We start from the raw sequence: 21131 nt of genomic DNA, 5'->3' as shown, positions 1-21131 counted from the left end.
CACAGTCCAAAGACATGAAGTACAGGTGAATTGGGTAAGCTAAATTGTGTATGAGTGTGTCTGAATGAGCGTGTGATTGTTTCCCAGTGATGGGTTGCAGCTGGAAGGGTATCTGCAGCATAAAAACATATGCTGGATAAGTTGGTGGTTCATTCCGCTGTGGCGACGCCTGATTAATAAAGGGACTAAGTCAAAAAAGAAAATGAATGAATAATATAGCTATAATATAATATAATAATATAATATAATATAATATAATATAATATAATATAATAAAATATTAATTAAATAGGAGATTCCCCCTCTCAAATCTTTCAACTGCTTAATGCATTATCTAAAATCATAATATAGTCATAAATTATGTGCTCATAACGATTTCCAGCTCTGTGACGGACTAAAACATGTCCATTTAGACTCCATAGACAGTCATTGCAGTGGACACAGAGAAACTCCAACAACATTTCCGTCCGACCGACAAATGTTCGGGAAATGACGTCAGTGCAGACAATAATATGGCGTCTACGATCGCTGTGGAGCCTATAGACAAACAACATTTAGCTATTCCGTACAAATAACATTGATTTATTGTCACCTAAAGTCGCCAATGGGCAGCACAGCTCCGTCGATAATGAGATGTAATCTTTAATTTCTCTGCTCTTTGTCTGACATCAGCACTCCATGTCCGAAGGACCTCGGGCTCCCTGGTCGAAGCGGGGTTGCGTGGAGTCGCATCGCCGAGGTAAAGCCTGCTACAAACCGTCTCATTTCACACAGCAACATTGTCATGCTTTAAAACACACTCCTTTTAACCTGGCGTTGCCGAAAACACCGGAATTCTTTTGTTTGTAGAGCGCTGACATTTGCTAGGACATGTCACCGGTGATTATTGACTGTGTCTATGATATTGACCTATCTAGTGAGCTCCCTAGGTAGACAGCTTGTTTGGTCATTACATGTAAGTGAAGCGATTTTGAGATTTAGTGATCACGAATGCAGTCTAGGCGGACAGATTAGTAGGTGACACAATATTGACAGTCTTGTTTTGTTCAGTTACTGAATTCTGAACATGACATAATACATTAGATGATAATAATACAAGCTTCTCTGTGAATCAGTCAAGTGTTGTTTTTGTGTCTGATGGTGGTTTGCTGAGATTTTGAGCATGAGGTCATTCAAATTCAAAGGTTTTCATTCATATAAGGTGTAATATAAGTTTTAAGAGTAGTATTTGCCTTTAGTAGTGTTCACACTTTTCTCTAATTGTCTTGTTAGTTATTGTTACAGAGATGTTTATCACATTGTATGTCAAAACAAGAAGATTTATTGTAAAAAAAAAATGTATATAAAATTAAGAGGCATCTGGGTAGTTATGGAGCAGTTAGCATTTGAGACATACAATTGAAGTCAGAATTATTAGCCCCCCCTGAATTATTAGACCCATTTATTTCGCCCCCCAATTTTTCTTTAACGGAGGTAAGATTCTTTCAACTAATTTCTGAATATAATAGTTTTAATGACTCATTTCTAATAACCGAATTGTTTTAACTTTGTCATGATGACAGCAAATGATATTTTACTAGATATTTTTTAAGGCACTTTTATACAACTTAAAGTGACATTTAAAGGCTTAACTAGGTTAATTGGGCAAGATGGGGTAATTAGGCAAGTTATAATACAACAATGGTTTGTTCTGTAGAGTATTGAAAATAAAAATAGCTTAAACGGGCGAATAATTTTAATCTTAAAATGGTTTTAAAAAAAATTAAAAACTGCTTTTATTCTAGCTGAAATAAAACAAATAAGACTTTCTCCAGAAGAAAAATATTATTAGACTGTTATTCACTGCTATTATAAATATTATTCACTGTGAAAAATTCCTGTGCTCTCTTAAACATAATTTAGGAAATATTTAAAAAAGAAACAAAAATAAAAATGTGGATAATAATTCTGACTTTAACTGTATGAGTGACATTAGAGTTTTTTTTTATTAAGTTCCATCTAAAATATAGGGATCTGTTAAATTTTTTATTATTTATTTAAAAAGAAGTGTCATGTAAAAAAACAACTATAAAATTAGGATATATTAACATGTAGGAAAATGACCTTTATTATAATAATATTAATATAAACGTAAATCAGTTCATATGTGTTTCTGTACTACACATAAATGTGATCTATTATTTTAATGGCAAACCTAATTTTTGGTATACAGTAGCCTTTATGCAAGTCCTAAGTGCCGCATGATCTTTGAATAATCATTCTCATCCACCTAAATCTCATTCCCATCCCAAACGAGCCCCCTTGTATCCTACTGCAGTTCTACTGCACCCAACCCATGCTGAGCTGGGATCGAACCGGCGATTCTTTGTATGGGAGTTGGTTGCCTTAACAAGGAGTCTAACGCCTCACACGGGGCTTCAGTGTCGACGCTTGACAGAGGACGTGTCTAAAGTTAGGGCTGACGTTATCGTCATAGCAACGTCAGCCAATGAAATTAGTCAGCAATAGGCCACTGTCTGAGCTGGTGTATTTGCATACCGTGATCTGATTGGCTGACACTTCCGTCGGTGCTTGAAAAGTTGAGCAAGTCCTAACTTCTGCAGCGAGCAACGCCACCAAAGAGCTTAGAATGACCAAGAGGCGACACTCTAGTGTAATTTGGGAAACAGCCACTAGAGGGCGGCTGCCATTTTGGTATGAAAACTCCAATAGAACAACAGCATATTATAAGTCTGTTAAATAAACTATTAAAAGTGCTGATGATTGTGATAGTAAGTGTTGTATTGTCGTCTTTCAGGTTGTATCTCAGCTTTAATGCACTTTTTAAATAAATAAATAAAAAACAAAGTAGCTGCTTGCCATCGCGACAGTAATGAGATCCAATGGAGGGCCGATCACTTTAACTCCAACATGGCGGAATCCGGGGCTGTTGCTGGGTGCTGCTGTTGCAATGGAATGTTCTATTGAGTGTCGCCTCTTGGTCATTCTAAGCTCTTTGACGCCTCTGAAGCGGCACCGACGGATCCACAATGCAGTTCGGCAACGCCTGACATCATCCATTCAAAGTGAATGGGAAGCTTTAACGCTGACGCCCTATGTGAATGGGGCGTAAAGGCCATGGCCTCTAGCATTTGTTGCTAGCGCACCTTTTAAGGTCAGAGAAATGAGGTTTACCTGCATCTCCGTTAACTACAGATTCATGATCATGATCTATTTTGAAATAATATGTGCTGGATCATGTTTAAACTATTTACATTTGATCACAATTTATTTTAAGATTCTTTGATTAATAGAATGTTTAGAAGAATGTTGACGCTGTGGCACAGTGGGTAGCAAAATTGCCTCACAGCAAGAAGTTCGCTGGTTCGAGCCTCAGCTGGGTCAGTTGGCATTTCTGTGTGGAGTTTGCATGTCCAGAAGACATGTGGTATAGGAAAATTGGGTAAGCTAAAATTGGCCGTAGTGTATGTGTGTGATTGAGTTTGTTTGGGTGTTTACCAGTGATGGGTTGCAGCTGGAAGTGCATCGGCTGCGTAAAACATGTGCTGGATAAGTTGGCGGTTCATTCAGCTGTGGTGACCCCATATTAATAAAGGGACTTAGCTGAAAAGAAAATGAATGAAGGAATGTTTAGAGGAAATGCTTTTTATCTGAAATATGTATTTATTGTAGCATTATAAATGTATTTGCTGAAACCTTTAATCAGTTTAGTGCCTACATCGTACAGATTTCATTAAAGGGAAATTTCTCTTGTATTACACATGTAAATTATGATTTCTTCAGTATTCGTTTAATTTTACAATTTTTTTTCCTAATTTAGCAAAAGTGCAAATAAACACACAAAAGCAAAAGTGCTTTCTTTTCAAAAATGTTTCCTTAAGATTAACATGGTGTTGTTTAAAATTACCCCTATAAAAATACATCAAATATACCCCAATATTAATATTACCCCAATAAAACAAATTGTTCACACTGCAGTAAATTACACAGTTAATTACATTAAGACTGTAAATAACACATTGAATTACACATGATATCTTCAAGTAGATATGAACATGAATCAAATGCTAAATTAGTCACATTAGTTCCTGTATAAGTTACATATTTATACTCTTTAAAAAATTTTTTTTTAAGGGTTTTAAAGAATAAAAGTATTGGTAAAAGAAAAATACAATAATCAAAAAATATAAATGATCATTAATTATCCTGTCTGTTTACAAGCATCTGGATGTGGTCTTTGTTTTAGAGCAGGGCAAGTACAAGCAGAGGAAATGTGAACGTCCCTTCAGCGCAGTTAAGCCCATGATTGGCCAGGAGGCCTCGAAAAGGTAAGGCCACAAACTCATCACACTATTGTTTTCTTAACTGCATAACTTGGTTAGAATGAGGAACATGAAGTGCTACTCAGTGTCATACATATCAAGTGCCCTGATATACTCAAGGGTAGTTCATTTAGGGCTTAAAAAAAAGTTTAGTTCAAACAAGGGCTGGGCGATTTGGCCTATAAATTTAAATCTCGATCAATTAAACATTTTAACTCTGTTACAATTATTGAGTGATTATTTATTTATTTCGCCCTCATAGTTCACTGACATGTTTTGTACAGAAAATATGCTCACATAATACAAGTGACAAATAATTCTGAACGAAGGGTGCATTACTTGATTTTAAAATGATTGAAGGAAACACAGTCTACTTTCTATGATTATTTACAGACATCAACGTTGAACAACTAAAATTAAAACACACATCATACAAAACAAAGTCACGTTTTTCTTATAAAAAATAAAAATAAATAACTTGAAAAATTATTTTCAGGATTTTTCATATGAGAAGTAAAAATTAGGAATAAATAAAATAACACTTCTTAATAGTTTAAACAGTTCATTTCTTGCATATACTGTAAACAAATATTTCAAAGTAAATTATAATTTTAGTGTAATGGAAAATAAGCCATCTCAAGGCATCTCTGGTGCAGCTTCCATTCATCGTCAATGTAGTGCAAAGTAAGGCTCAAGAATGGGTCCATCGCCAGGAACCGGTGGACATGCAACATCTTTAATCGTAAGGTAAACACAAAACAAAAGTTTCCATATGTAGCTCCTTCATGGCACTGTCCACTTGTTAATAATCGCTCCTACGTGCTCTCTAGCGACTCTCCGTGCTGCCAGCTCGTCGCTGCTACCAAACCGATTAATCACAGAGCTTGTGCTACATGTAGTTAATAGAGCGGGGGCACGTGACCTCACACGCGGCATGGAAAGTTATTGAAAAATTTGATAGATTATATTGTTCTGAATGTCGATTATATTACTTTTCGATTAATCGCCCAGCCTTAGTTCAAACTGCAGAGAGTGTGTTCAGATGAATATGTAAATAAATGTTGCACACTTTCCTCCAATTACCACAATAAACATACAGCTTAAATAACATCAATGGGAAAACAGCAGTTAAAACATTAAAGATCAAATTGCTTAAAGATCAAATTGCCATTTTAGTGCAGCATCAAAGGCCTCTACTACACAACACCGCCGAAGGAAGAAGGCTTTTGTCTAGCAAAATTAGGTTTTGTTAACTACAAATGCTCCTCAGATTCACATATTAAGTAATCATGTTAAAAAGATGCACATGGCAAAGCTTCCAAGTAGTCCTACATTTTTTCACTAGGGTGGCACAGTGGCTGAGTGTTTAGCACTGTCGCTTCACAACAAGAAGGTCACTGGATCGAGTCTCGGCTGGGCCAGTTGGCATTTCTGTGTGGAGTTTGCATAGGTTTCCTCAAGGTGTTCCGGTTTCCCCCCACAATCCAAACACATGCGTTATAAGTGAATTGGATGAACTAAATTGGCTGTAGTGTGTGTGTGTGTGTGTGTGTGTGAATGCGAGAGTATATGGGTGTTTCCCAGTACTGGGTTGCGGCTGTCCACTTTGTAAAACATATGCCAGAGTGGGTGTTGTGATCCCTGATAAATACTAAGCATGAATGAATGAACGTTGTTTCTCCTTTTTTTGTAAAGGGAATTAGGTTTGGCTTAAGGCTTGTGCACACCGGGACGATTATCGTGTGTGATTATTACTGATATTTAATGCCATGTGATTAAACAGAGTGAGCTAATGCACAAAACCCCAGTCATGAAAGCGTAATAAATAACCCAACACATCGGCCTTGTTTCGGTTTGACACTTTTGTCATGTTAAAAACCGATCATGCAACTGTGATTGATGCTTTTGTCCACATGCCTTCAGCTGCTGAAGTTGCAGTAAATTGCACACAACTTGGTGGCACTAGCATGCAGGAATTGGAATTGTTCTAGCCAAGCACACAGGAAATGCAGATCAGATAGTATTCAATGGTGGGTTTCCTTGCAAACTTTTAGACCAGGTGTTTGTGTGCTGTAGTGGAGAAGATCAGACAAAAGCGGAAAAGCTTATGCGACCAATAGACATGGAAAAAACGTAAAGGTGACTACTTCTGTTCAACAAGCCAGTGTCATCACTAGTAAGAATCGATTGTGCATAAATGTTGTATGACAACTCTAAATAAATACACTGGTGATAAGTGTGAGTAATAAACCATTGGGTGTGCACAAGGCTTTAGTCTTTGCATGTTTGACTTTGTAAACACTTGGTTGGTCCTTGACTATCAACAACTATGTAATGTGTGAAGTTGTGGACACACATCAAAGCGGAAGTAGAATAAAAGACAAGAATATGTGGTTAAAAGTGTCTGATTTTAAATATAATTTAGAAAATGTCTGACACTAGCTATGTTTCAATCTAAAGCTGCAAATTAGATTAATGGGCAAATCTGCAATATCGCAGAAAACATTTGTGAATAATGTGTTTGATGAGTCAAAGAGAACAAAATCACCACTTCCTTATAAACTGATGCCAAATATCAAAAAGAAAAACTGAGTTTGCTGCAGTGACAGAAACCACTGTGGGCCTTTTTCCTTTTAAAATAAATGTCTTGTGCCTCAGAAGACAAAGACAAAATGCAATGAATGGGCAGTGGCTTTTGGAGGCACGGGATGACTCCTATGGAGCGCAGCTACGAAAGGCGGTTCTGAGAGATATTAATACTGAACCACTTTGATGACAGACTTTGGCTGAGGCATTTTACAATGACCAAAACAACATTTTAGATGTTTTACAATCTGGTTAATCTGCTGGTTTGTCCATTAAGGCAGTATCATTGCACATATCACATTGACCCCGTTTCAGAAAGTAGACCACGATAACTGTCTCTGTTTCACTAATGCAGTGGTGTTGCTTTTTTAAATATATGGTCAAATTTACTAAAACTTCACAGGAGCACATCAATTTCAGCTGGAGAAAGAAATGCTGATCCCTTTTCTCAGATGTTGCCATGGTGACTCGTAATATCTGCACTCTATTGATAATGCCTTTTTATAGTTGCGGTGTGTGCACTTAACTCTGAGTTGGTCTACTCAAACTCGATTGACCTGACTCAGATCAGCTATTCTAAGACCGAAAACTCTGAGTTTTTAATCTCTCTGTAAATCAACTCAGAGGTCAAGTTTAAGCTCCAAGTTGGTTGAACCTTCTTACTGAAACAGGCCCATTATCCGTTTAAATAAAATTTTATGTGTACTTGTATAGTGCATTTATTGTGTATGGCCATACACCCAAAGCACTTCACAATCATGAGGGGGGTTTCTCCACACCACCACCAGTGTGCAGCATCCACTTGGATGATGCAATGGCAGCTACAGGGCAATGGCGCCAGTGCGCTCATGACACACCAGCTATAGGTGGAGTGCAGAGACAGTCATACAGCCAATTCAGTGGATGGTTAAGGAATTTACAATAAGTGCCATGAGATTTCTAATGACCACAGAGAGTCAGGACCTTATTTTAACGTCTCATCCAAAAAGAAGGAGCTCACTGACAGTACAGTGTCCCCTTCACTATACTGGGGCAGTAGGACTCACAGGTTGAGCGCCCTCTGCTGGCCTCACTAAAACCATTTTAATTAGCAACCTAGTTTTCCTATGTCTCCCATCCAGGCTCAGCCCTGCTTAAGTTTTTTTGTGTACATTTTCAAAATGTATGCGCATGATGGCATTTACACTAAGCATTTTGTATGCAACATTTTAAAATGCAGATAAAAATAGGTGGATGGAAACAGCAAATTTAGCTAGATAACTCCCAAGTTCTCCAATCTAATGCTTTAAAAAAAGCATCTCCTATAAGGATGTGGATGTTTGTACCAGCTCTACAATTTGTCAAAGTCAAATCACGTTTATTCAGATAGAAGTCTGTGTGTTTTAAATAGTTTTTGCTTTTCAAATTGTGTTTATGTTTGTATTTGTAGATTTACAAGTTGAAGAAGGCAACAAACAACTAATAATAGTTCCACATGATTATAGGTCCACAGTTTAGTTTATTAGTTTAGTTTAACTGAGGCAAATATTTCCAGAAAATTTCCTTTGTTATGTGGTTTCAAACTTCTGTAACAAATGTCTAACTAACACCATAAAGCCTGATTTACCTAGAAATGTATTTTACAGGATATTGATGTATTTTACAGTATGTTGATGTATCTAACAGTATATTGGGGCATTAAATGCATTTTTTCCCTTTAGCTCTGTATTCAAATTTGCAGATTAAATGTTAAAAGGTTTTTCTTATGGTTTATTTTCAGTGTGCAAACTGGCATATATGTGTATGTGATCAATGATCTTCTACCTCATTTATGTTTCGAGTTAAAATGTTTCCTGTTTGCACACAGTGGGACGTTCGGTTTTTGGTGCATCTTTAGTATTTCAGTCTGTTGGTAATGATTACATAAATATAATGATCAGGGCTTGTTCAATTTGTCATTTAGGTGAATATCTTCAGAATTAAATTTCCTACGGACACAAGAGGTACTGTCCTCTGATTGGCTCGGACACCACCTGTGACATGCCCGTGGCCAATCAGAGGTGAGTGTGCTGTGTGTGTGTGCATTAGAGGGAGTGTGTGGGGGAGCATTGAGACTGAGTTTGGCTTTCAGCAGCAGAAACTGAAGTGCTGAGGTGTGAAAGTTCTTGAAGTCCTTCCAGAGCCTTTATTAAAGTCTGGCATGTTTTTTCACTGTCTATTATTCACTAAACTACAAGTAGATCAGACAATAAGCTTGATAATGAACTTGAGGAGATGCTGTTTAGTTTTAATAAGCATTTAATGAAAGACTCGAGTAATTATATTTAGTTTTAAAGGGATAGTACACCCAAAAATAATCTATACTTCAGTAAATGAAATTCTTAATGAAATAAATGTCTTATGTTTACTAATTTTGCATTTATTTTAGCCTTTGTAATTAGTAATTATTGGTAAATAACTGAGTTGTGATAAAATAACTGAATCATATTAAAGGAAATGGACAAAGAACAGCAAAAATGTATAATATTTTAATATAATAAAAATGTTTTGTGCTGCAAATATTAAAATGTTTTCTGAAGGATCATGTGACTGGGGTAAGAATGCTTTGAAATTACTGGAATAAATGACAATTATATATACACATTTAAATAGAAAAAAGTTATTTCAGTAAATGTATTTTACAGTTCTATTCTTTATGCTGTAATTATTTGGTATCAGATAAATATAGGCTTGGTGAGCAGAAGAGACTTCTCTAAAAAACTTTCAAAATCTTACTGTTAGAAATTTTAGTACTTTATGTGTTATGTATTTAAAATATTGAAAATGCATAACTTGTATCTATATTCAGTTTTTTATTCATTCTAGATTTTCAGTTCACATCAAGTCAGCTTTATTTCTATAGCACTTTGTATAATCTAGATTTTGTCAAAGCTGCTCTACATGGATGAACAGAAGAAAATAGTCAAAAACTATATTTTCTATTGTGGGACACAATCAGCAGGTTGAAAAATAATGCTTGATTACTAGTTTAGTTCTAGTTAGTTAAAATATTTAGTTCAAAATGGTCAAATTTAACAGGATTCACAAGATTGGTGGTCATTTTATTTAGTCATGCATTTAGGGTCCTCATGGATTCCTTTTATCATTAAAAAAAGATCTTTTAAAAAGTTTTTTTAAAACAATTGTCCAAGCTGTTTGTTAGATGCTGTTAGTTTCTGTGTACATAATATATACTAATATACATAAATACTACCAGGCGAGGTAGTAGGTACTAGTGGCGCAGTAGGGAGTGCTGTCACCTCACAGCAAGAAGGTTGCTGGATCGCTGGTTCGAACCTCGGCTCAGTTGGCGTTTCTGTGTGGAGTTTGCATGTTCTTACTCCCTGAGTGTGATTGTGTGTGTTTCCCAGAGATGGGTTGCGGCTGGAAGGGTATCCGCTGCGTAAAAAAAACTTGCTAGTTAAGTTGACGGTTCATTCCGCTGTGGCGACCCCGGATTAATAAAGGGACTCAGCCGACAAGAAAATGAATGAATGAACATAAAAACTAAAATACTTATAATTAATATGTATGACGAGAAAATTTGGCCATCTTCTATAAATACAACTTGTCTCCTACAAGTTTCCTCTAATATTTAAAAACAATGGGATAGTTCACCCAAAAATGTCAATTCTGTCATCATGTACTCACCCTTTATTTCTTCTGTTGAACACAAAATAATTTATTTTTCAAGAAGGCTGGAAACTTGTAATCATTGACTTCCATAGTATTTGTTTTTCCTGGAACTCAAGGGTTACTGGTTTCCAGCTTTCTTCAAAAATAATTATTTTGTGTTGAAAAGAAGAAAGAATCTCAAGTTTTGGAACAACTTGATGGCGTAAATAATGAGTAAATACATTTTTTTGGGTAAACTATACTTTTAATGTCTATGTCCCTTACAGCCTTGTCATGGTGTTAATCACTGAGTATGTTTACATGGACACAAATAATCCAATGTGCACATGATTAAGACAATATCATGTTATACCAAAAGAGTCTATCAAGTAATCTGGTTTTTGATTAATTTATTCAGATTAAGGTCAAGGTCAAGGCAATGACATTAATCGTATTATGTGGTATAAGAAGTAAAAAGATAATATAAGATGTATAAGATCATGAAAGAAACATTCAAAAAGCAACTCCTGTAAACTCCTTAATCATATTATTGTCTTAATCAGATTAAGGCAAACAATTGATTACTGATGTCCATGTAAACGTAGTCAATAATACAGAATTTAGGTTTTATGTGAACTGTCTTTTTGAAAGTCTTTATCCATCAATGTAGGTTGCAACTGAACTGTAAGACGACAAATCGTTTTTACACTCTCATCAAAGATTTTAACTGTCTTTCCATCACAATTATGGTCTTTCCAACCTTGCAGAGTTGACCAAATGAATTGGTCACATTGACTCGACAGCTGAGCCGACAGTTTATTTATAAGAGTGTTTGTGTCTCCGCAGGTGCCTAATGTCGGGGGATGTGGAGGTCTACCTTTCCCAAGTGCATGACGGCAGCGTGTCGTCGGGCTTCAGAGCCTTGTATGAGGAGCGACTGCTTCTCGATGTCACTCTGCTCATCGAGGAACACCACTTCCAGGCGCACAAGGCTCTGCTAGCAACGCAAAGCGACTATTTCAGGGTCATGTTCACGGCAGATATGCGGGAACGTGACCAGGATAAGATCCACATGAAGGGGTTGACGGCAGCCGGCTTTGGTCACGTCCTTCGCTTCATGTATTATGGCTCTTTGGAGTTAAGCATGCTCACGGTGCAGGAGATATTACAGGCTGCTATGTACGTTCAACTCACTGAAGCTGTAGAGTTCTGCTGTTCCTTCCTGCTGGCCAAAATCTGCTTAGAGAACTGTGCCGAAGTCATGCGTTTGCTGGAGGACTTTAGCGTTGGTGTGGAAGGCGTGCAGGAGCAGCTTGATGCGTTCTTGTTGGAGAACTTTGTGCCCCTGATGGCCAGGCCGGACTTTTTGTCTTATTTGAGTTTGGAGAAGTTGATGGCATATCTGGATAGTGACCAGCTAAGCCGATATCCAGAAATTGAGCTGTATGAAGCTGTGCAGGCCTGGTTGAGACACGATCGGAGACGCTGGAGACACACGGATGCAGTGGTGCAAAACCTACGCTTTTGTTTGATGACGCCTGCCAATATCTTCGAGAAAGTAAGAATGGTCTCTTGGTTTATGTGCGTGAATGACAAATTACAGCTCAAGGGAAAAGAAAATATAGGGTGAAACAGGGTTAAATCATAGGTTCCAAGATTTTACAAATGTGCTCTGTGTTACGGCTTGGGAAAACTTGTGTATTGGTTTCAAGAAAGGCGTAAGTGTAATCACTTTAAAATGACTTTTTTTGCTGTTGTGAAACTTATTATTTGCTAATGCTGTGGTATATATGTTCAATCATAATCATATTATTATTAGTTAGTTGAAATGAAATGATTGAATTCTTTAAGTGTGATCTTTATGTTGTTCCAATCCCAAGACCTTCATTCATTCTCATCTTAAGAGCACAAATTAAGATGTTTTGGACGAAATCCTGGAGCTCCTCATCCTCCGTTTTGTTGTGGAAGACAAGACAAGGGGGAACAAAAATAGTTTTTAGAGTTTTTTTCCCACACAAAATGTGTGTGGAGCTTCGTATGATTATAGTTGACACTTTACAGTTAACATTTGACAATGTTTTTTTATAAGGATGCACCGATACCAATACCAGTATTGGGTATTGGGTCGATACTTAGTTAAAAATAAAAGTTTATTAAAAACAAAGTTTCACTCAAAAGTCGTTAGAAATAAGACAACAATTTTACACAAAAATTAACCCAAGTTTAACAGACATAAGGAGGACAAAGGGAAGGGACTGTGCCAAACAAAAGAAAAGAATAAAACAAAAATCAACTAACTAACCCATTAAACTCTTTTCCTAGGTCTTCAAAATAAAGCAAAAAGTAAACCTTTAACATCCGAGACGTCGTATTGTACCTACTCTTTCCTTCCAAAGAAAAACATACAAAACAAGTGTGGCACAAATCCGTAACCTAGTATGTATAACTAAAATAGGAGGGACCTATTCCCTCTCCTATGTCTAGAATAATACAGAAATACGATGATCACACTCCAGTTCTCAAATAAGTTTGAAACAAAGCCTTTCAGTAATTACATGGCAAACAAATCACAACAACAAACAATGATGGATCGAAGCAAAAGGGGAAAAAAAACACAGAGAAATAAACGTCAAACACCGCTCAGGTTTACACGAGTTGTTTGCTATCGCAAACTGATGCGGCGTTTTCCTTATATAGTGTCTTGCCATCCTGCAGCGTAGCAATTGGGGCTGTTCATAATTGCATCATCACACATCAGTCCGTGTCCCAAAAGGTTGACATCTAACAGATTCAACCCGCATATCCTAAAAACGTTAAATGAAATCAGCTTAAAGGGAAACAACAGTCCCTCAACTGTATAGCGTCATAGACGTAACATACTCTTATCGTACATGAAATGCCGATACCATGCACTGATACAACTCAACAGTATTTCACTGCGTGGATGTGATTTGTTGTCCTACTTGACTTCAATGTCTTTATGTATTAATTCATGTATTATATATTAATAGCTTAGTGCTTATAAACACTCTGTTTATAAAATACATTGTCAAAGACTGAAAATGCAATATGATACTTGCATAATGGTCACAGCAAAACAAGCTAGCATTCATTTTATATCTAAACTATAAATATAAAAAAGAAATGTAAGAAATTTTGAGTAATGGAAGATATGTTAAAAATCTAAACTGTTATATAGTAGACTACAAGCTGAATAAAAGCGCCTAGTCAGAGCTGAACATCACTGGGATCACCGTGCGCACGCATGTCTGTTTACAGCTTCTAAAATGATCAGACAGCCTATACTTCACAGAATTTTTTCAATATTGTGCAGTCCTAGTGAGTATATAACTTACTATATGTGTGTCCTGACATTGTTATCTAAGCATTTTATTCCCTTTTACACCAGGTGAAGACATCAGAGTTCTACCGTTATTCCCGCCAACTGCGACTAGAAGTAGACCAGGCGCTCAGCTACTTCCATCAGGTGAATGAACAACCGCTGGCAGAAACCAAATCCAACCGCATCCGATCAGTGAGACCTCAAACTGCTGTATTTCGTGGAATGATCGGCCACAGCATGGTCAACAGTAAGATCCTCCTCCTTCACCGGCCTAAAGTGTGGTGGGAACTCGAAGGCCCTCAGGTGCCGCTCCGGCCAGATTGCCTGGCCATCGTCAACAACTTCGCCTTCCTGTTGGGTGGTGAAGAACTAGGCCCTGACGGAGAGTTTCATGCTTCTTCCAAAGTCTACCGCTATGACCCCAGACAGAACTCTTGGCTACGCATGGCCGACATGTCCGTTCCCAGATCAGAGTTTGCAGTCGGCGTTATTGGGAAGTATATTTATGCCGTCGCAGGTCGTACTCGCGATGAGACCTTTTATTCCACAGAGCGATATGACATTGTCGAGGACAAATGGGAGTTTGTTGACCCGTACCCAGTGAACAAGTACGGTCACGAAGGCACTGTGCTCAATGGGAAGTTGTACATCACTGGCGGCATCACCTCCTCATCCACCTCAAAGCAAGTCTGCGTTTTTGACCCAGGACGGGAAGGATCGTCCGAACATCGAACGCGGCGCACGCCAATCCTCACCAACTGCTGGGAGAACAAGTCGAAAATGAACTACGCTCGTTGCTTCCACAAAATGATCTCCCACAATGGGAAGCTGTACGTTTTCGGCGGGGTTTGTGTGATACTCCGTGCCTCTTTTGAGTCCCAGGGCTGCCCTTCGACGGAAGTGTATGACCCAGAGACTGACGAGTGGACTATTTTGGCCTCGATGCCTATAGGACGCAGTGGACACGGAGTGGCGGTGTTGGACAAACAGATCATGGTGCTTGGAGGACTTTGCTACAACGGTCATTACAGCGACTCTATCCTCACATTTGACCCAGAGGAGAACAAATGGAAGGAGGACGAGTATCCCAGGATGCCTTGCAAACTGGACGGACTGCAAGTGTGTAGTTTGCACTTCCCAGAATACGTTCTGGAACACGTGAGACGCTGCAGCTGAGTCTCGGCAACTTCTGGACAGTTTAGAAAACAAACGTTTACAGGTGTGACGAGTAATACTAATACTGTTGAAGCTTTTAAACTGTAGGCCAGTGCTTATTTAAGAAGAAAAAACCCTTTTTAGGCTTTCATTGTAGAAAGGAAGGTTTGTTACTTGGTCCGAGCATTGGCGTTCTTGTAAAAGAAAAAACAAAACACAAACAGACGACCTTTTTGACTCATTGCACTGTAATCATCCTATAGAGCACATAATACTCTCCATCTTTCACATTGTCTTCTCTGTGACGTTCTACTTCTATATCCCTTCATTCTATACACAGGAAGTCATGTTTTTCCACAAGTAGTCTACAAGCTGCGTTTATAAACGGAGACTAGGGGAACTCATGAAAAAAATGGAAAACTTCCATGTCCCTTTTTTCTTTAATACTTACTAATCTAAGAATGCATTTGTGCTGATACTAGTGATGTTGTAGTGGACGATATTGACTGTAATCGATGATGTTGACAAGCATTGCACTCGTATAAGGGCGTATATTACTGCTCTACAATAACACCGGTCCTCCACTGCTGACTGCAAAGGGAGAAAAAGAGGACGGCAGAGATTAGGGGACGCGTAGTTCCTACTTCTCCAACCTTTATTAGTTGTGCTTATGCTTATTTTTAACTTATTTATTAAAATGGCAAAGCCTTGCCTTGATCAAATCCGTGTAATGTAATGAACTACTTTCTGTGTGCGCGTGCGTGCGTGTGTGTGTGTGTCTGTCTCATGTTTGGTTTCACCAGCAAAGGGCTAAAGCACATATGCATCTCGTGTTTAATGTTTAACACTAAATGCAGTTCTAAGAGGTTAGGCGTCCACCAAGTATTCAATCAGTTGTAGTTAAAGGGATAGTACACCCATTAGTCAATAGTTCCTCAATATCATGTTCCAACATACTTTTTTGGACCACACTTAATGTCATTTAATGGACGAAGGATTATTATTTAGTGTTCCAAAGAAGTAAGCATGTGTTTAATTGATCCAACATTATTTTGGCAGAACAGTAAAGAAGGTTTTAGTTGAAGCTGTGGTCCTTCAAACAAACACACATACAGTCAAAACAAAGTAAGACTGAATATTTTAATTTTTCAGACCTCAATGCATTGTCAGGAATCATGTGTATTACTTTTGTTTTGACTTTATTTTTCTGACTGCATTTTGTAAATCATCAAGGACTAGTTTTATCTACAGACCTTCCATAATATTCTACTGAAGAATAAAGTGAGTAGTCTTTTGGGTGAACTATCCCTTTAAGCCAGATCTTGAAGATATTAGGCTCTGTAAGTTCCTGTTACGGACCCTTACATGTGATGCTGTGTGTTTCTTCAGAGTTCCTGGTTGGTTTGTACTTCCTCAAACACTGACTTTGACCTTTTCTCTCTGTTGTGTGACATCTTTCCATCCGAACCTCATGTACATATAGATGCCAAACTGTGGTCTGTAAGGGTCAAGCTGTAATAATCAGACGCAGCAATAGATTTTAACCTGGTCTTGTTATTTATTTTAGTAGAATAACAGACAATAACTATAATAATGATAATCCACAGCCCTGTATCTTGTTCTTGAGAGGAGTATAATCAGATCGCTAACTTGTTTACCAGAATCTGGTGGCTCACTGCTATTTAAAGACTTTGTAATTCATTTCCAGAAATAAATGTTCATACTGTCCGGCTGTCTGAGTTTTCTGACTGAATATAAGCACTCGCTGTGTTTTCTGTGTTTGGGGTTTAATGTGTGTTTGAGCCTCTGGATATCAGCATCTTATCCTGTAGGTTTATCCCTGTAAGAGGATCCATCAGCAGTACATGTGCTGTGACCTAAGCCTGTTTTCCAACTTGTGTGTTGCCACGTCTGTCAGAAGGTAAACACAGCAGAATTGTGCGTTTTTGTAGCTGAAATGGCAAAAGCTTGGTGCGGCACCAAGGTCATGGGGTTTGGTTTACAGGAACAGACCTTAGTTACAATAACGAGGGGTTATTTGAGTTACTGTGGCCTTTTCGAACTGATTCAGTGTTCTCCTCTGACCTCTGGCATCCACAAAACATTTTCCACCACAGAACTGCTGCTCACTGGATATTTTCTCTCGCCCCACACACACTGTTCTCTGTAAACCCGAGTGATGGTTGTGTGTGAAAATCCCTGTAGATCAGCAGTTTCTGAAACACTCTGTTCAGCCCGTCTGGCACCAACAATCAGGCCACATTCAGAACTGCTTAAAACAAATTTCCTCCCCATTCTGATGATCGGTGAACTACAACAAATCAACTGAAGTGTTATTTTATATATCGTCACATTGGATTTATAAGGTTCTGTCTCCGTTCTGAGTGATTTTGAGATATTGAGCTTAAAAGTTTTTGCATTCAATAGCAAACAGCATGTGTGTAATATTTGTTTTTTAAATAAAAAGTCTTAAAATGTTAACAACTTAAAAAAAAAATCCCACAATGTAAATAAGTTGTCATTTAATAAGAATATGTCATTTCCCAGAGATGGGTTGCGACTGGAAGTGCATTCGCTGCGTAAAAACTTGCTGGATAAGTTGGCGGTTCATTCCGCTGTGGCGACTCCGAATTAAAAAAGGGACTAAGCCGACAAGAAAATGAATGAATGAAAGACTATGTCAAAAACTCAATTTTGACAAAAATGTCAGATAGAACCTTATAATTCTAAGGTGACCATATAAATATTGCTGATGCAAAAATGCATTTTAAATTTCACTAATAACAAACCTGGGTATAGTTAGTTTTGTCATAATTTGAATGCAGTAAATTTGTCTGCCATGGACCTCTTGTTATATAAACTGCTGTGTCATTAACTCATTATGGTGTCTGAGTATGGTGTAGCTGTTTTTGTAGCCTGTGACTTTAAATCCAAATGAGCTGCTTTCTCCCCGCACGTGTCTGCTTCTCCTGCATTATGTCAGATAAACAGCACAGTGACAGAGACAGGACTGGACGAAGCTGAAATACAGCTCATTAGTCAAAAATACCAAGTAAGTTTATTTCCTGTGTTTGTGGTGGAGTCGTGCTGATTATAGTGGTTAAGAATTACATGGTGATTTTACTGTCTTTATTACAAACTTGCTCTGTTTTAAAAATGTTTTAAAACTATATATATATATATATATATATATATATATATATATATATATATATATATATATATATATATATGTATATCCTATTTTGTCAATTAGAGTTGAAGTCAAAATTATTAGCCCCCCTTGAATTTGTTGTTCTTTTTATATATATATATATATATATATATATATTTCTCTAATTATGTTTAACAGAACAAGGAATTTTTCACAGTATTTCCTATGTTTTTTTTTTATTCTGGAGAAAGTCAGTAAAAAAAAAAAATTTTTTAAATACCATTTGAAGGGCAATATTATTAGCCCCCTCAAGCCTCGTTTTTTTAAAATCATTTAGTAGAAATTTGTTATTAAAACTGTTAAACAGAAATTGGGGGAAATATGCACAGGAGGGCTAATAATTCTGACTTCAACTATACTGGCTAACATATACAACATTATATATTGATCTATTTCTCTGACAAAGTATAACGTCAATACAAATAAAGGTCTTTAGAAACAATTGGTATCTCTCAAATGCTAAAAAGTACTATATTTGATAAGGGTCATTCTACAGAAATGTCCACTTTTGTTAGCTAACCAGATTAATCAATTACCTTTTGACTTTGTCAAAATAAATGACTGCGTAATTTTATTTATTTGCAAAATATTTATTTGCACATTTATTTAAAGTTCAGATGTATCATTTTTGTCACTGGTGTTAGCTACTTTTTTGCCAATAATAAAGATTTTTATGAAATATTATTTCTAGATTTTTTTTAGCAGCTTAGAGAAATAATCGTAATTCACCAAATTGTGTTTTTATTTGTTCTAAACAGGGTTATTTAAAGTGTTATTTAATGATGTCAGCTCATTTACACAACAATTTGCTATAATAACAATGAAAATATTTGAAAAAAAATTGTAAATAACTAATGATGCAACCATTTGAATCCTAAACCTTGAGTGTAGTAGAATTCAATGGATGTAAAAGTATTTTCTTTATTCATGTGACGGGGCAAAACAGGCAAACACAGCAACACAAAAAATCATCAGTGGGAAACAATGATCCACAGGGGTGTAAACCAGAAGAAAAGCACTCTGTAAAAAAAGTTGACTCAACTTAAAGTTTTAAAGCAACAAACTTTAGAACATTTTGAGTATACTCAACTTAAATATAGTCAAGGGAGGTAATTGGGTTGAAAGTTGAGTCAATTTCTTTTTTTTTTACAGTGCAACACCAGTGATACACGTGACAAGTTTTATGAAAAATGTATTTTACAGAATGTCTGCAACAAGGTATCTGACCACATTGACAAAATGACATACTAAATTAAGAATTTATTTTTTTTAATTCGAGTTTTTTTTCACCCTAACATTAAAATAGGTCACACCAGTGACTCCAACTAAAAGCTTAAGATATCATGCGATATGATGAAATGTGACTATTTTTTTGGGACTTTGGTGATTGCAATTACAATGGGCATTTCTTAAAGATCTTCCGAAAATATGAAGAAAAAAAGTGGAACTTTTTGTAATTAACAAACAAATATTGCCACGAAAGGTTGTTCAAATAATCTGTTGTTTCATTTTTAGATATAAAGAAAATGTAAACCTAAAGAGTTTTTCAAGACTAATATTTCTCTCAAGGCTAGAGACAGAACAGTTTCTGGCATTTCAGTAACTTAGAGCTGGCATTTCTGTAGAAAGCTACGCTTCAAATTATATCAGGGGAAATAAAGCATAGATGTAACCTTTAAAGTGAACAGCCATTTTTCTGTTGATTAAAACAAATCACTTTAAAATACATCTTAACAATATAAACAAAAAATAAATTACCACGATTTTACGAATAGCGACTACAACAACGACGAGAAAAACTACGCCAAACTAGTTTATGAGTAGTGACGTTAATGCATTAGGCACTTTAACTGAACGGTCAGTTGCTCTAAACATACAGCAAATATTAAACAATAAACAATATCAAGTCGTCACAGGTTTCCACTAAGGAAAAAACACCTGCATTTTGCCCATTGCGCACGTGGCGCCGTGGCTTAGTTGGTCAAAGCGCCTGTCTAGTAAACAGGAGATCCTGGGTTCGAATCCCAGCGGTGCCTTTTGAGTCTGTCTGCCCTTCACATTGCACGTCCTGATATTGCAGACAGATTTCTAGTAAAGAAGAGCAATAGTAAAAAAATATTACTGTAATGTAGTAATGAAGGGGCACGTTCTGATATTGCAGAGTTTTAAGTGTTCCAGGGATAACAAGGGTGGAGCTTATAATACAATGTTTTAACCAATCGATACAATGTTTCAACCAATAAGACGCGAGTGCGTATGGTCACGTAACGCTTCAGCGCAAATTTAGGCGCCATCTTTTATATCCCATCGCATCGCTATATGTGGAGGTTAGTCAATTTCCTCAATATTTGCATGTAAGACTATTCATTACTCAATATAAGATATTGGTTGTGATTTCATAATAGTTCGGTAAAATCCTCAAATAAGACATAAATCGTTTGAAACCCTCATTATTGATGCTGTTATAAGCGTCATCAGACCAGGGGTGAGAGACGCTTTTTCCTGTGATCTATTATTATCAACAATAATATAATCATAATGATTATAGGCTAAAAATAATATTGAAATGTTTTGTATAACAAAATTATTTTAAAAATATTTTTTCTTTATAGTTCCATCTTTCTTTTTATAGCTCATGTAATATTAGACAGACACACTCGATCACCGTATAATAATAATAATTCTAAAAACAATAATATAAAACATTAGTTTAATAATAATGATAATAATAATAATATTATTAATAATAATAATAATAATAATAATAATAAACAGGAACAATGAACATATTTTGTCTTAGCACAGGGACATCATTCATTAAATACAATGATAATAATATATAAATAATAATAATGATAAATAGGCTAATAATAATAAA

At 36.6% G+C, this 21131-nt stretch overlaps 1 protein-coding gene and 1 non-coding gene across 3 annotated transcripts; both read left to right on the top strand.

Annotated features, from left to right (window-relative positions):
• Positions 1-436: 436 nt before the first annotated feature.
• klhl15 (kelch-like family member 15) lies at positions 437-16767 on the top strand. Of its 2 annotated transcripts, XM_087308460.1 has the most exons (5): positions 437-739; positions 4247-4328; positions 8851-8947; positions 11388-12099; positions 13951-16767. In XM_087308460.1, exons 3-5 carry the CDS (start codon positions 8928-8930, stop codon positions 15058-15060), a joined length of 1842 nt encoding a protein of 613 aa, XP_087164586.1. In that variant the 5' UTR covers positions 437-739; positions 4247-4328; positions 8851-8927; the 3' UTR covers positions 15061-16767.
• A 3448-nt stretch (positions 16768-20215) lies between these two features.
• On the top strand, positions 20216-20289 carry trnat-agu (transfer RNA threonine (anticodon AGU)). The gene has a single exon. It is a non-coding gene; the product is annotated as a tRNA-Thr (tRNA).
• The last annotated feature ends 842 nt before the right edge of the window (positions 20290-21131 follow it).

The sequence above is a fragment of the Danio rerio genome, chromosome 24 (genome assembly GCF_052040795.2).
Source record: "Danio rerio strain M-AB ecotype USA chromosome 24, GRCz13ab, whole genome shotgun sequence".
Taxonomy (NCBI): Eukaryota; Metazoa; Chordata; class Actinopteri; order Cypriniformes; family Danionidae; genus Danio; species Danio rerio.
Note: the sequence above shows the minus strand (reverse complement) of the source record. Positions and strands in the feature narration are given on the sequence as shown.